Consider the following 14,845-nt stretch of genomic DNA (forward strand, 5'->3'; position numbering starts at 1 on the left):
TCCCACAAGCCATGTATGTAGGAGACTGATCTCGTAAGAGCCTCAATCACCAGAGGGGCAGCCGCCAGCTCTGCTCGAATAATCTCATGAGGTACCACAGCCTTGGCTCTAATAAGCCTAGCAATCATAGATACCAAAGGCCTCTCCATACCTCTCCACCCGCCTGCGCTGTGATGGCCCACTGAAGGTCCCCATATCTGCACTCCATAAAGCATAGCTGATGTCACTAGAGTGTCAAAAAGCCAGAGTTTTGTTCGAGGTTCCTGAAACTGAACCTGCGAACACATCCTCTCCAAACCACCCAGGGCTGCATGTGCTCTAGTCAATCTAGTCTCTGCTGCTCTCCTCATCGAAAACACTGGCCCATTGAATACTACCCCAAGATATGTATATGCATCTGTATACTCCACAATCTCCTGCCCATATGTAAATGTGGGAGCTGATCGCCTAACCCACTGTGGCGTGGTGTTAAACACCATAACCTTGGTTTTGCCAAGGTTGACAGACAATCCACTATCATGTGCAAACTCATGTAAAGCATCCAGATGACGCTGCATACCCTCAGGAGAGTCAGAGATCAACACAATATCATCAGCATATAACAATAGTGGGATCCATGTACCTGCTAGCTGGGCTCCTCTGTCCCCCAATCTCTCAATGTAGTCAGAAGCCTCATCCACATACATACCAAACAGTGAAGGAGATAACGGGCAACCTTGCTTCACTCCTATAGTGGAGTGAACCAAAGTAGAGACCCCCTCTGGGGTGCGTACCTGTCCTGCAACTGATCTGTATAAAGCCATAATTCCCCATATGAGCTCTGTGGGTACCCCCATCTCCTGTAATCGCCTCATCAATCTGGCTCTGGGCACTGTATCAAATGCTTTGCGGAAGTCCACAAAGCTACAATAAATCCGTCGCCCATGCGACCTGCCCTCCTCAATAATGGCCCGGAGAGTCAAGATGTGGTCAAGAGTAGAGAAACCTCTCCTGAACCCTGCCTGTCCCTCTGCTCGAATGCCAGCTCTCTCTGCCCATCTACTCAACTGCTGCTCAAGAATGGATGCATACAATCGTGCTAGTGTGTGACCAATCATAATAGTGCGATAATTCCCTGGCTGCATAGGGTCCCCTGACTTGAAGATAGGCACGATGGTGGACCTACTCCAAGTCTCGGGTAAGCCTTCGCACATAGCACGATTGAACATCACTGCTAGAAGCTCTGCCAGCATGTCTCTCGCATGAATAAAGTGCTCAGCAACCAATCCATCGTGATCATATGCTCTCCCAGTCTTCATCCTATCAATGGCCTTCCTTACCATCTCTGCGGTAAAGAAAGTACATGTCTGTGGGCATGGTGCTGGCGGGTCAGGAAAAGGTGTCTGTCCAGGAACTGTATATAGAGATGCTGCATAACTACCCCAGACCTCTGTAGAAGTGATGGCCAAAGCAGGGGAGGACTCATGAAACAGACGCCAAGCCTCCCTCGAATCCTGGCTCAAGAACAGCTGGTATAATTCCTGCTCTAGCTGAGCAAGGAAGGCCCGCTTCTTCCTTCGCACAAGGCGTCGGAAGGCAATACGTGACTGTCGGTAAGTAGTGACTCCCAAAGCAACCTCCCGCTGCAGTCGGGCTCTGGTCTCTCTGCACTCCTCATCATACCAGCTGTTCTGGGGCATACATCTAGAATGCTGTCTCTGTCCAGGCCGAGTATGTGGATATGCCTCTCTCGCTGCATCATGTAAAGTCTCTGTCAGTATATGGGTCAACTCCTCCAAAGGTCTCCCTGGCTCCTCTGTGTACAGACGTCTATAAATCCCATCTGTGTAGACAGCATCAGTCTCTGAGGTAAAAGTATATCGAGTGTGATCTGCCCCTCGTGTCCTCTGAGCTGTGGTAAAGTGAAAAGAGATAGTCAATGTCAACAATGCATGATCCACTACTACCCCAATGGGCCGAGATCCAACTGTGAAGTCCTCAATGCATGAAACAAAGCTGGGCATAGCCATAACATAATCCACTGTGCTAGCACCATGTCTATGTGGAAAGCAAGTAAATCCAGCTGCTGACGGAAACCTCTGCAAGCCATTAAGTATGGCCAACCCATGCGCAGCCCCCATATCTACCAAATATCTCCCATACTCTGTGCACTCCACATCCTGTGAGCTTCTGTCTAATCCCATATCCAGAGTGTCCAACTCTCTCAGCATCTCCTCCGAGGTATCATAAAAGGCTGTCTGGCGGTTGCCCGTCCGGGCATTAAAGTCCCCTAGCAGGATGATGTCTCCATCCCTAGAGAACTCCCATATGTCATCATCTAGCACAGAGAAAGGAGACTGCCCTCTAGGTGCTGCATATGTCGATGTACTAGGAGCAAAATAGCATATGGCAATATACAGGAATCTGCCTGTGTCGGCCCTCAGTCTCACCCACATATATCTGGCCTGATCATCTCTCCGAACTATGTGTATAAGCGGTTGCAGCTCCTCCCTGAAAAGAACTGCCACCCCTCCTGATCCTCTACTACTGTGTACCGATCTCGTCCCTACTCTGCAAGCTGTCTCCCATCTGTATCCTGTCACCTGTGGCATCATCTGACCAGGGGCCTGGTGAGTCTCCGAGTAGAAGACTATATCTCTATCTGTAAAGCTGTCCTCAAAGGCACCTACATCAAGTCTGAGGGATCCATTGCAGTTCCAGGCTGCCAGCTTTAATTTGGTCCCATAGGTCTCGCACCGTCATGTAGAGCGTCGCTCCACGATGACCACCCTCCCTTCTCTATAAAATGCTATCTTACCCTTTTCTCTTGCTGCTCTAATCTCTGGCATGACTTCCTTCATATGTGCAAGCTGTGAAAGAGTAAGATCATCACCAAGAAAAATGCCTGTATTCTTTAAAGTGGGTCGTCTTTTCAAGAACTCCTTCTTCGCCTCAATAGAAGGGAAGCGAAGTATGAGAGCTCTTTCCTTTGATGTTTCCCCGTTGCCTCCGCTTTTTTTGCCCACTCTCCAGGCTTTTGCGTGTGTCGGACTGTCAATCCCCATCAACACCATAAGCTCTTTCACCTCCTCTTCAACTTTATCCCCGTCTTTAAGGCCGGTAATCCTCACATGCAAAGCACGTGTACGTCTTCGTTGTTCCTCTTCCAAAGTCATATTAATGATTGTAGGTGTAGGGGTTGTTATCTCCTTACCTTTACCCTTCTTGGCGACCTCTATCCACTTCTCCGCTTCATCCATCTTCTTTTGCGTCTTGGTGATGACCTCCACCCATGAGGAAGTCTTTGCTTCCTGTTGTTTCTCTTCTTCCTTAATTGCCCGTACTTGTTCCTTGATAACCTTGAGCTCTTCTATCATGGATGGCTGAATTTCACCTTCTTCAAGTCCACCATTTGCCTTGGCCTCTGCAAGCTCCCTCTGAAGAGCTGAAATTATGCCTTTGAGCGTGTTGACTTCCCCGTGAAGGTCTTTGACTTCCGCTATGAGGTCCTCCTTCTCCTCTTTCCACCGCTTACCCTCATTGAATACCATTTGGAGAAAGTTTGCTTTCTCCTTCCACCATCCCTCCATCTCTGCCTTCCATTCCTTCATTTCCTTTTCCACATTTGTTATCCTCTTGTTTGTGACCATAAAGGTCGCCTTCGTCGGGTTGCGCAAGGGTGAAGCCATGGAAGAAGTGAGAGAGAGAGAGTTATGCTGCTGCCTTGGGGGCCTAAGCAAGGGTGGGTGGGGACACGGCGGCAAAGGGCACACAGCCTAACGGAGAGCAAGGGTGGCCATTGCCAGCTGACCTGTGCGGCGTACAGCGAGCAGGGTGGCGGCGGCGGCGGTGTACAGCGAACAGGGCAGCGGTGGGCAGAGGCACAGGCGAAATGGCGGGGAGGGAGAGGTGGGCAGAGGCACAGGCGAAATGGCGGGGAGGGGGGAAGCGAGGTGGCGGCGGCGGCGGCGTACAGCGAACAGGGAGAGAGAGATGCGAGCGAAACAGGCGGGCAGGCGAAATGGCGGGGAGGGGGGAAGAGAGCAGGGTGGCGGCGGCGGCGGCGTACAGCGAACAGGGAGAGAGGCAGCGTGGAGAGAGAGAGTCAGGGAGAGAGAGAGAGAGAGAGACGATTGTAGAGACAGAAAAACGATAAGCTATGAGAGAGAAGCAAGTATTGCACAGTTCAATGCTGGTTGATTCGATTGATATGGAGTACACCAAGTACATGCTTTTTTTATAAGTTGCAAACCTTATCTTTTGACTCATACAAATCACACACACGGGGACATAACACATGGCACACACTTATCTTATCCAATAAGAGGGTGTTCACATACATGTAGGCACACTTACACATATATGAGGTGTTCACACCTATACAAACACATATAGATGGTTACACACACTGACAGGTACATCGGGAGGACATACATGACACGAGAACTCCAAAATACCCAACAAATCATCTCGGTGGAAGTTGGTCATCCACAAGTTTCTTTGCAAGGCTTTGTGTAGATGCGGTGAGGACGGAATGTGAAATGTCACGTGCACCCTGCACTTGGATGCCACTTAGACATATCTGCATTGCAAGTGCAAGACTTGGAGTGGTAACTGGTCCCTTGTGAGGCCCAGACTGGGATGAGTCAGCCAGGGTTTCACTCTGGTCAGGTGTACAAGTTCTCTACATGGTCTTGAGTAGTGCCAGTCTGTACTGCGAGTTACTCTCTGGAATGATGACAGGTGTGTTGGGCATTGATAGGCTTGTAGCTAGATGCAAGGGCACCTAGGGAGCATATAGCTACATGTAGAATTGCATAGAGTGCAGGGCCACGGGCATAGTTCGTATCATACTCGTATGATTGGTGAAGCAAACATTTGCAAATCTAGTGGGATGTGCACATGTTTGAACCACAATTGATTGGGCACTTTCGCTTGCGCAAAGTACCGAGATGAAATACAAAAATGGAGAACTGAAGACATCCCAGTCCGGAGTAGCCAAGGCAACCACTGCTAATGGCAAGGGCCAAAATTAGATCCAGTCAAGGTCTTGAAAAGATTGGGGGAGGAGAGAGAGCTTGAGCTCTTGCAAGCACACACACACACACTCACACAACAATGTGGAAGGTTGAAATCTTCTTCTTCTTCTTCTTACTCTCAAAAGAAGGCTACAAACGATTAGTGAAAATCCAACATAAGTACTATGTACAAGCGGTCCATAATGTGAACACGTTAAATAGGTGAGCTGGCACGATAAGTATGCCATAACTCGGTTGAACTAGGTAGGTATAGTCTAGCTGGAGAATCACTGACGAAGATCCTTTGCGTCAGCTACCAAACACGCCAGTGGTGTAAATGTGGAACGGTCACTCAGGCGCATCATGAGTCTCAGCTCGTGTTGAGACGTCATCAACACTTCCCCTCAAGCTTAACTCCATCTCCAAGATTCCAAGCATAGTGCGGTATCTGCAAAGCTTCTCTTCTCCCAAGACCTTGGTAAAAATGTTAGCTATTGGTCCTCTCTGTTGACGTACACGAGATCAAGCCAAGAACTTCTCTTTGATGAAATGATTTCTATGTGTTTGGTCTGCACATGAAACACTGGGTTCCTGGCCAACTGTATGCTACTAAGTTTATTGCAATAGATGACAACCTGCTTGTCCACATGCAACCCCAAATCTCCAAGTAGCTTATGTAACCAAGCTACCTTACACGCTGCCATCACGGCACCCCTGTACTCTGTCTCTGTACTTGACAAGGCAACTGTTGGCTGCTTCTTAGTGCTCCACGTAACAGCATCACTCCCAAAGGAAAATATAAACTTGCTAGTAGATCTTCTGTCCAAGATGCTACCAGCCCAATCTGCATTAGTGTATCCATACACCCGCAACTGTATACCAACCTTATAGTAAAGGCCATAAGCCACTGTGGATATCACGTAGCGTAGTGTGTGTGTGCCTCACACTATCCAAATGCGACTTCTAGGAACTTGCATAAACCGACTCTCTAACCCAACTGTGTAGTTCATGTCTGGCTTGGTGATCGTCATGTAGATCAAGCTGCCCACTATCTTCCTGTACATAGAGGTGCCATAGGTTTAAGCGTAACTTTTGGCAACTAATCTCACCTTGTACCGGCTAATGCTTCCACCTGAGTTGTGCTTCACTTTGTAGACCCACTTATATCCAATCCTCAGGCAAAGGCACCAATTCCCATGTCTTTTTAGCATCCAGTGTAGCCATTTCTTCATCCATGGCTTTCTCCCAGTGTACATGCCCAATAGTATCCTGAAAACATGTAGGTTCAACCTCCTGCACAACCTTTGCTGTGTATGCATAATGGTGAGCTACATAACCATTATACATCAATCTTTGAACATGGTTTTTGACCCTATTCGACATGCATGGTCCATAGTTGCCAGACGTTTCTGAAATGGGAGGTATGAAACGGGTTTCATAGGTTTTGTGCGAGTTTCGTAAAATGTAAGAAACAGGTTTCGTTCGGATTGAAAAATAACTATGGAAATTTATATATGTACAGAATATGACTCATGTCGTGACTCATACATGATACATAGCAAACATAGATTGATCATGATTCATCATTGTATACAAAAGCATAAATGAACATTCAACAGACAACAATAATTATAGTAGAAGCATAGGTGAATAATGACTCAAACGAGATTACATGTGAATCATGTAAATGAAATCCCTACACTCTGGAGTCATCAATGATAAACCATGTCACATGATTCATGAAGAGTCAAGATAAATGTAAATAACACAAGTCAAATTGTAAATGAAATCCTAAATCTTGAGTCCTGATTCCTACAACAGAAGACTCAAGAGTCAAGACTCATCAACGTCCTGACTCTTAGCCAGATCCATATTCTTATCTGCAAGCCCAATATCATCAGTCGCATCCTCACTGCTAGTGTCACTCCCAGAAGACTCCTGAAATGCATCCTCATCGGTTGGAGGTGCATACGAAGTACTGGCACCAGTTGAAGCTCTTGCCTGAGATCGTGTGCTGTGAGATGGAGGAGTGATTTCCTTGTAGAGCATGGTGTATATATCCCTCTCCTCCTATGGAATATCAAGTATCTCCTTGCACTTTGTGATGTATATCTTTTTTGGGTTGACTTGTCAGGGCTCTATGGGGTAGTCGTTTTGCTCAAGCAATGGTAGATTGCAGTGGCAAAAGACTAACTTCTTCAACTGTGTTGTGGATAGTCCGTTTCTCTTCTTGGTATGGAGTAAGGCCCATTTACTCCTGTTTCTCTCACAAGGCTTGGAGCTACAGTACTGAGAGAGAACTCACGTTGCTATGCGTCTGTGAAAGAAAACAAGGTAGACATCCTCAGTGCTCATATCATAGGAACATGCTTTAAATTTTTGATAACAAACTATTGGGGCTAAATCCCGAGTCCCGACTCTTACCAAGTGAGGTGTCTCAATGCCGTATTTCTTCCACCAAGAAAGTGGCTGTAACTGAGTCCTCTCTCTCTCTCTCTCTCTCTCTCTCTGTGCAGTGCGCAAGCAAAAACACCGCTTCGATTGCGGAATAGAAGACGATCATCCTCCAGCTTCAAGAGCAGATCATCGTCATCTTCCACAAGCTTGCTCATGTAGGCTATACATCCATCTTCTAATTCTCTGTTGACATACTGCTCCTCACTCCTCCATAGAGGTTGAAGAATATGGGCAACAGCATGGATGGGCCTATGAAATCAATCCTAACGCTGGTTCTATATGTCTTTCAGATCTTGGACCCTTTATAAGAAATCCAAGAGTAACAAAGTTTAGAGAGAATGAAAACATAAAGTTATAGATATTCTTTAGGCATGGGCAATTGCTAAGAATGAGCACTTGACTACAGACAATTAAGCAAGAGCTTCACCTATTTTGTCCATGAATTCATAAAGAAGGCCAATAGTGCTCTCCTCCATGTTTGTCAATCAGAAAACGCTGTACATGGGGTTCATCGTCTTTGACATTTCATACACGTTTCTTAGATGTAAGAAATGCGTTTCATTGCAACTATGGCGTGGTCTTGGATCTGTCCTTGGTGTCCTTGCGGTTACCTTAGCCTTTCTTGCACTAGGTGCCCTAATAGCTGGAATCCCAAACTCCTCATCAAGGCTCTGCTGTGAGCCACTAGACTCTCCATCAACATGTGAATGCCATGCCTTGTTGAAATGTGAGGTATACCAAGAGACTCATCCACCTTCTCTTTGCCTTTATGTGATGCACTTGCTGAACCTATAGAACTGATTTTCCTTCTCTTTGTCTTTATGTGATGCACTTGCTGAACCTTTAGAACTGATTTTCTGACGCAACGTGTCACTCCATGGTCTATCAACAGACCCACTGCTAGAGGACTCTCTCGGTCCACTCAATGGTTGTGATTGTTGATCTGTATTCTGCACAAACACTTGCTCTTGTGCATCAGTCCCAATTGAGTCTTTCACATCATCATACCAACTTCTCATCTCATCAAAGACAACATCCCTGCTCACCCTCATCTCACATGTGACAAGTTGACGTCTTCATGCTCAGCCACGTCTTGTACTTGAGTTTCAATTGTATTACTTCGTTCTTGTACATAATATTGCAGCAATAGTGTAGGACTCTTGTGTGTGCTGTATGTGTGATTCTGCTGCACTCTTCTTTAGGCTCAAGTGTTCTATAACAGATCTTTTCATGCCTTTATTGTAATTTATATGAGCTATGTATAATCAAATTAAGGCTTATTGTATTTTTGAAACTTGCCTTTTTGTTTTCATGAAGACTAAATATTTTGGACTAAAGCTCAAAAACCTTGAAATGCAATAAACGTTGTTTTATGCTCTGGGCCTTATTTCAGACGGTGCAGTTAGGGATTTCAATCTCCACTTGTGCTCAAGGATAAAGAGGAGGGGATGCTCCTTGCTTCACTCCTTTTAGGGTTATAACAGATGCATGTAGACATGCCTAGGTTATGGGCAAGATAGGAGAGGCTAGAATCAATATGTGCCTCTTGGAAACACGGAGGATAATGGCCATTGAGTGAATAGTCAGTCTCACAAGTTCATTTTTGTTTTGCTCTGCAAGGAGGGGGATGTCCTGCAGAGAGAAGCAATTAGCAGTTGCCATGCCAGAGGCAGAAAGAAGCCAATCAGCGAAGATATGAGGTACCACTCTTTCACAACCATTTACATTTTAGCAGACCAATAGTATCAGAACTTGCAAGCAAATGAGGGAAATCTGGATGCCAACATCGGATTTTTCGGCGGCTGTATCAACAGTTCTTGGTCTGCCCTTTTTGGTTAGGAATTGGCAAACCATTCGTCCCTTCTGGCGGGTAGACATGGCATCTGCATTCCACCCTTGAATGGAAGGTGGTATGATTAAGCATGGTAGTCATGGCATTTTCATTCTACCCTCAAATGGCAGGTGTACCATTAAGCATGGTAGATCAGTGTAGGCTAGCCTCCTGTAGTTATGGTGGACATGCTACAATTGGTGCCAATGTATGAGCAGTCTTAACTACTTCCTTGAGTTCATTGGAGATGCTGAAAACAAGGTGTTTGTTTGGAATCCTCAAAAACCTCTGGTGATTGTGAAGCCCATAGCGGAAGGCTACACGAGAGAACTCATGCAGCCTCTGTATAGATTACATTTGGGGACTCCCCTAGCTTGAATTTATTTAAGATGCTGGATTCAATGTCATGGATCTTTTTGGAAGCCCGGAAAGCATAAGGTGGTTGGGAAGATACATGCGCGAGGGTTACATAGCTTAAGAGTCACATGGGAGGATTCATGCAGCTTCTGTGTAAATTATACTAATGGTGTTGGGACTTCTTGAGAAATGCCTCTTGAGAAATGGTGTGTAGATTATACTAATGTTGATGGGTCTTCTCTTGAGAAATGCCTCTGTTGTTTCCTTAATGTCAACTTGAGGTGGAATATCAGTGGCTCAATCTGTTGGATAACCGAAATGCATATGTGCTCTTATAGATTTCAGGCTGTCTTTGAAGTGCTCACACTATGGATGGCTTCCTGAATGCACTTCTAGACCTGTGGGAGGGAGTCTTTATATCCCATGAGTGTGACCAGGGTAGGGTCAGCAAAAAATAAGGAACTAGGGAATTTGCAGGGAAGGATATGACACTGGATCACCAAGATCACAGTGGTGACAGACTGTGAACAATAAACATGAAAAGAACTGTTGTTTAGTTAGTCTCCATTTTATTGGTTGAGATGCGATGATTAGACCTTAGACCCACAGAAGGCTTTCTTGGCCGTAGGGTCACTCTCTCCTTGAAATAAGAAACTTTCTTTTGTTTGTGTTAATGTCACTAGTTTGGAACTAAACCATACTTTCTTGTTAATTGTCTCTTAAAATAAATGCAGGATGTATTGCAGTACATGGAAAAAGTGTTTGGCTTAGGATTTCTAGTTACACCTTCAGAAACTGGCAGCAGTATTTCTTCTCACTCAATGCTACTTTCAAGCACATTGGATTCAGTTTCTAATATGGGGAGTGCCGGTGCGGCTGTGAACTCTCCTGTTAACAGCACGATTCCTGAAGCCAGCCTCACAAGGTCCTCATCAGAAGAAGTTTTGGATGACGAGGTTTTGAGTCTAGGTTTGGATATGGAAGGTTCAAACCCAGTGAAATCAGTTGCTCCATTGTCATTGCTATCAAGTGCGATTCGAGTGTCGCCAGATCGACCGCCTTCTGCTCCACCACGAGATTCAAATGTAAAGATTTTACTAAATTTGAATAAGGTTCGTCTCTTTTTGTGCACTAGGAACATTAGAGCAGCCAAGAGGGAGATTAAGCTAGCCATGAACTTGGCTCAAGGAGGTGATCTTGTGAAAGCATTGATGCTGAAGGCCCAGCTAGAGTATTCACGGGGTAACCTCCGGAAGGCTGTGAAACTTCTGACGACGTGCAGTGGCAGAGAGCCAGAAATGAGATGCATAATCTTGAACAATCTGGGTTGCATTCATCATTACCTCAGGAAAGATGGCGCATCTTACCTTTATTTTCTGAAGGCTCTCCAAAGTAGTACATCAGCCACTTCAGAAAAGCCTCTCAAATTGTCTACATTTTCACAGAACAAGTCTGTTTCCATCCTTTACAATTGTGGATTGCAGCAGCTGAGAAGTGGCAATCCGATCTTAGCAGCTCGATGCTTTCAAGAAGCAGGCTCCTTATATCATAGGCAGCCTTTGCTCTGGCTCCGTCTTGCAGAATGTTGCATTTCAGCCCTTGAAAAGGGCTTGCTTGCAGATAGTGGGTATGACAACTCAATCAAGAAAGATGAACTGAGGGTGTCCTCTATTGGACTGGGTAAGTGGCGTAGGCTAATTCTTCCTGCTGGGAGCTTGAATCCCTCTGTGTCAAATAACAATGTGGGTTTGAAATTTGAGGACGATGGTGGTGCTGTGAGTAGCCCTCCGATTATGAATGGGATGGATTTTTTTGTCTCTGGCAAACCGCATAAGCTTAGCTTAGTGTTTGCCCGGCAGTGTCTCCATAATGCCACCCATCTTCTTAGTCGGCTAATGAATAGAGCTACCAAAGCTGCAGCTGAGACAGATACTATGGAGGTTGAGGAGGATGTTTGTGAGAATTTATCCATCCAGAATGCAAAAGGGAGCACTGTGGCAGGACTGCAGACTAGTTCAAATGGAAATAACAAGGAGGGCAAAGTCAGCAGTACAAGTACAATCTTAACTTCTGTTACTGCTTTTGAAGAGGATCAACAAAAGCGGAACTCAGCTGTTTTGCAGTACATCTTGGCTGATCTAGCATTTGTGGAGCTTTGTCTGGATAATCCAGTTAGGGCTCTGAAAACCGCTCGACAGTTGCTACAACAGCCCGAGTGTACTAAGCCTTTCAAGTTCTTGGGGGGTGTGTATGCAGCTGAAGCCTTGTGTCTCTTGAATAGACCAAGAGAAGCAGCTATTGAGCTTTCCACGTGTATGACAGAAAGCAACACTCTGGAAACACCTGCAAATGGGGGTGATGAAGATGGACAAAAGTGGAAAAGCGGCGAGAACAGTGAAGCCAGTGGAGAGGGTGATGATGGGGTCAGCACTGGTGCTGGGAATGCTTCGACATTATCAGAGGCTTTAAGCATATCTAGCTTGACGGGCACAAGAGCACGGGCATCGCTTTTTGTTAATCTTGCCATGGTTCATGTAATGCTAGGTGATCTCTCTCAAGCACACCATTTTGCAATGCAGGCAGTTTCCATTACCCCTGCAAATCCATTGGCTGTCTTGTCTGTGGTTTATGTGAACCTGGTGCAAGGAAGAACACAAGAGGCAGTATCACTTTTGAAGCACTGCCGGCATCTTTGTGTTGTGAGTTCGAGATTGGGTTGACTTGTTTTCCTCTCCCATTTGTTGTATTGAGTTCTGCCGTGCTGCTAGGAGTCAGAGCATGGAACATGCTTCTTGTACCATAATTGGTGAAATTAGGCTGTTAACAAGGTGTCACTTGCTGACCCTTTTTTTACATGTCAGTAAAGATGTCAAAGGTTGAAATGGAAGAATGCAATTTCTATGAATAAAAGATAGACAAGGATGACAGAAGTGCCATTGCGTGTGCGTGTGTTTTGTGTGTGTGTGTGTGTGGGGTGGCGCTTGCATTTGTGGCCCTTCAAGTTTGTTGTGACTCTCTTATGCATGGCAAATGGACTTTATGCGGACACGCATCATCGGATTCTCAATAAATGCTTGGGTCTCGGTCTCAAGGAATACGAGAGTCCACTCATCACACAAAGTTCTGGGCTCTGCATGGTTTGTTTTTTTTAAAGGTTCCTTCAAACATTGCATACTAGAAGCTGGAGTTACTGAGTGCCACCACCATATTTCAGCAAGGTTTTACACTCAAAGCCTCTCGTATGTAAGCCTCTACGTGGCTCAGGAAACAAAGTACGCTTGCAACACAATGACAGGTGGCAATTCTGTATGATATCTTGTCTTGTGAAGTTGTGTTCATGGAAATATGAAGCCATTTTGTGGGTGAATACTTGGTCGTTTAATGTTTGATGGTGTGTTATAAGAATGAAGTTGGGCGCACACGTGTGAATGGAGTGTGCTTCTCTAACCATTAACCTGGGCATACTCGTGAAATCATAAAACTGAGCATTTGCTCAGGGTGGTGTGTAGTGTTCTTGAGATTAGCTCAGTATTCAGTAGAGCATGTGACCTCTTGATGGTGGAGAATGGCCATCAGGAGGCCATTCCTGGGAGGAATTAGGGGTCGTCATGGTCGTGAGGAGGCGGAGGTCAGATGCTCAGAAATTCAGTAGTCAGATTAGAGTTACACGTGGCAGCATGTGCTGTATTCCACATTCCCACTGCTGAGTTGGCAGCAGCTGATGAACTGCTGCAACTTATTCTGTTTTTTACAGTGGTGATTTGATGGCTGAGATTCACCCTCTGCCGACCCACGACCATGACGGTGGGAAGGAAGGCAGCGGTGGGTATTAGTAGAACATGTGAACTCTTGATGGTGGGAAAGCCGTTAGAGCATGTGGCCTCTTCATGGAAACCATCATCTCCCTGCTCTTTATAAAGAGTGCTAAGCATTTCTAGTTTAGTAGTCGCCTTGACAAGGCCAAGGCATTTCTCTTTTCTACTTCTCACGAATCTTTTTTGAAAAATTTGTAAAGGATCAAAATTTAGAGATGACCAATTACTTATCAACGTTAATGAAAGTCCATGTATATTTTTCATGGAGGGACTTTGGAAGGAAAGGGCAAAAAGAGGGTTCAGGTATGTGTTCTAAGTTTTCTTTAATAAAGAAAATTCAAAATCACAAGGGTTCAGGTACGTGTGCTATGCTAGGTATCTCTAGTAGTGAATTTCATGGAAGAGCATGAGTCCAACTTGAAATTTTGTCTAGCATATTTTTTATGAATCAATGGAAGAGGACTCAATGATGTACTAGTGCTTGCAAAGGCTACACCCTCTTTAAGCTAGGAGCTAAACTCCCCACTTGAGTGATACTCAAGTGCTACCCTACTATTTATTGGTCCATCTTCATATGGTCCAAATGAATGTGTCTAGGTCATCAATGGGCCACGCTCTTCAAGAAGGAAGAAGTTGAATCTGGTGCAGAGGAGTCTAGACAAGTGGATGTGTTATGCAAGGACATGAATGTGTTGCTTGCAAGTGCTATTTTGTCTAGACAAGTGGATGTGTTGTGTGTTATGCAAGGACATGGATGTGTTGCTTGCAAGTGCTATTGATATTACTGACACATTTAGAATCATTCAAGTATTACCCACCAACTTCCAATACTCGACCACTTTAGATTTCTATGGACGTTTGAATACTAAAGACGTAGGTACACAAATGGCTATTGGAATTATCACACATACGAGTTTGAAGTGTAGAAACAAGTGTTCAAGACATGCAAGGATGTGTGGCATGCGTGTCCTATAAGTTCAAGTTATGTCCAACAACTTATGCTTGTACTAAGGTACATGTTACAAGCAAATACTTCTTATATATCTTATTTGGGAGTTGCCACGTGATAGCTCCCAACGCTAACACACAATGCTTACGAGATGAAGATCCATCTCATAGCATTCAACCACTCGCTAGCTAGTGAGCAATGGGCTATTAGACATGCCAATTTTACTTGCATGGGTGTTCGTGCTTTTTGATTTACAACTAATTTATGCACACATCTTAGCGACATGAAAGAATCCATAGTACAAGAATCAAACACCCAAGGCAACACCTTGAACTTACATTTTAGCGACATGAAAGAATGCATACGACCAGAATCAAACACCCAGGGGCAACACCTTGAACTTACATCTTAGCGTGCGAAACCCATTCGCTATGAGTCT

The 14,845-nt window shown here is 45.1% G+C and overlaps 1 protein-coding gene across 1 annotated transcript in view; it reads left to right on the top strand.

Moving 5' to 3' along the window:
- The window catches only part of LOC147641787 (uncharacterized), a 53,174-nt gene extending 40,602 nt beyond the window's left edge, over nt 1-12,572 (top strand). Inside the window, exon 6 of the mRNA XM_086799722.1 lies at nt 10,377-12,572. Coding sequence (XP_086655848.1) covers nt 10,377-12,362 — 1,986 coding nt within the window. The 3' untranslated portion in view covers nt 12,363-12,572. The remainder of the gene's footprint in view (nt 1-10,376) is intronic.
- The last annotated feature ends 2,273 nt before the right edge of the window (nt 12,573-14,845 follow it).

The sequence above is a fragment of the Cibotium barometz genome, chromosome 1, assembly GCF_041138505.1.
Source record: "Cibotium barometz isolate CiBa-2024 chromosome 1, ASM4113850v1, whole genome shotgun sequence".
In the NCBI taxonomy this organism is placed as follows: Eukaryota; Viridiplantae; Streptophyta; class Polypodiopsida; order Cyatheales; family Cibotiaceae; genus Cibotium; species Cibotium barometz.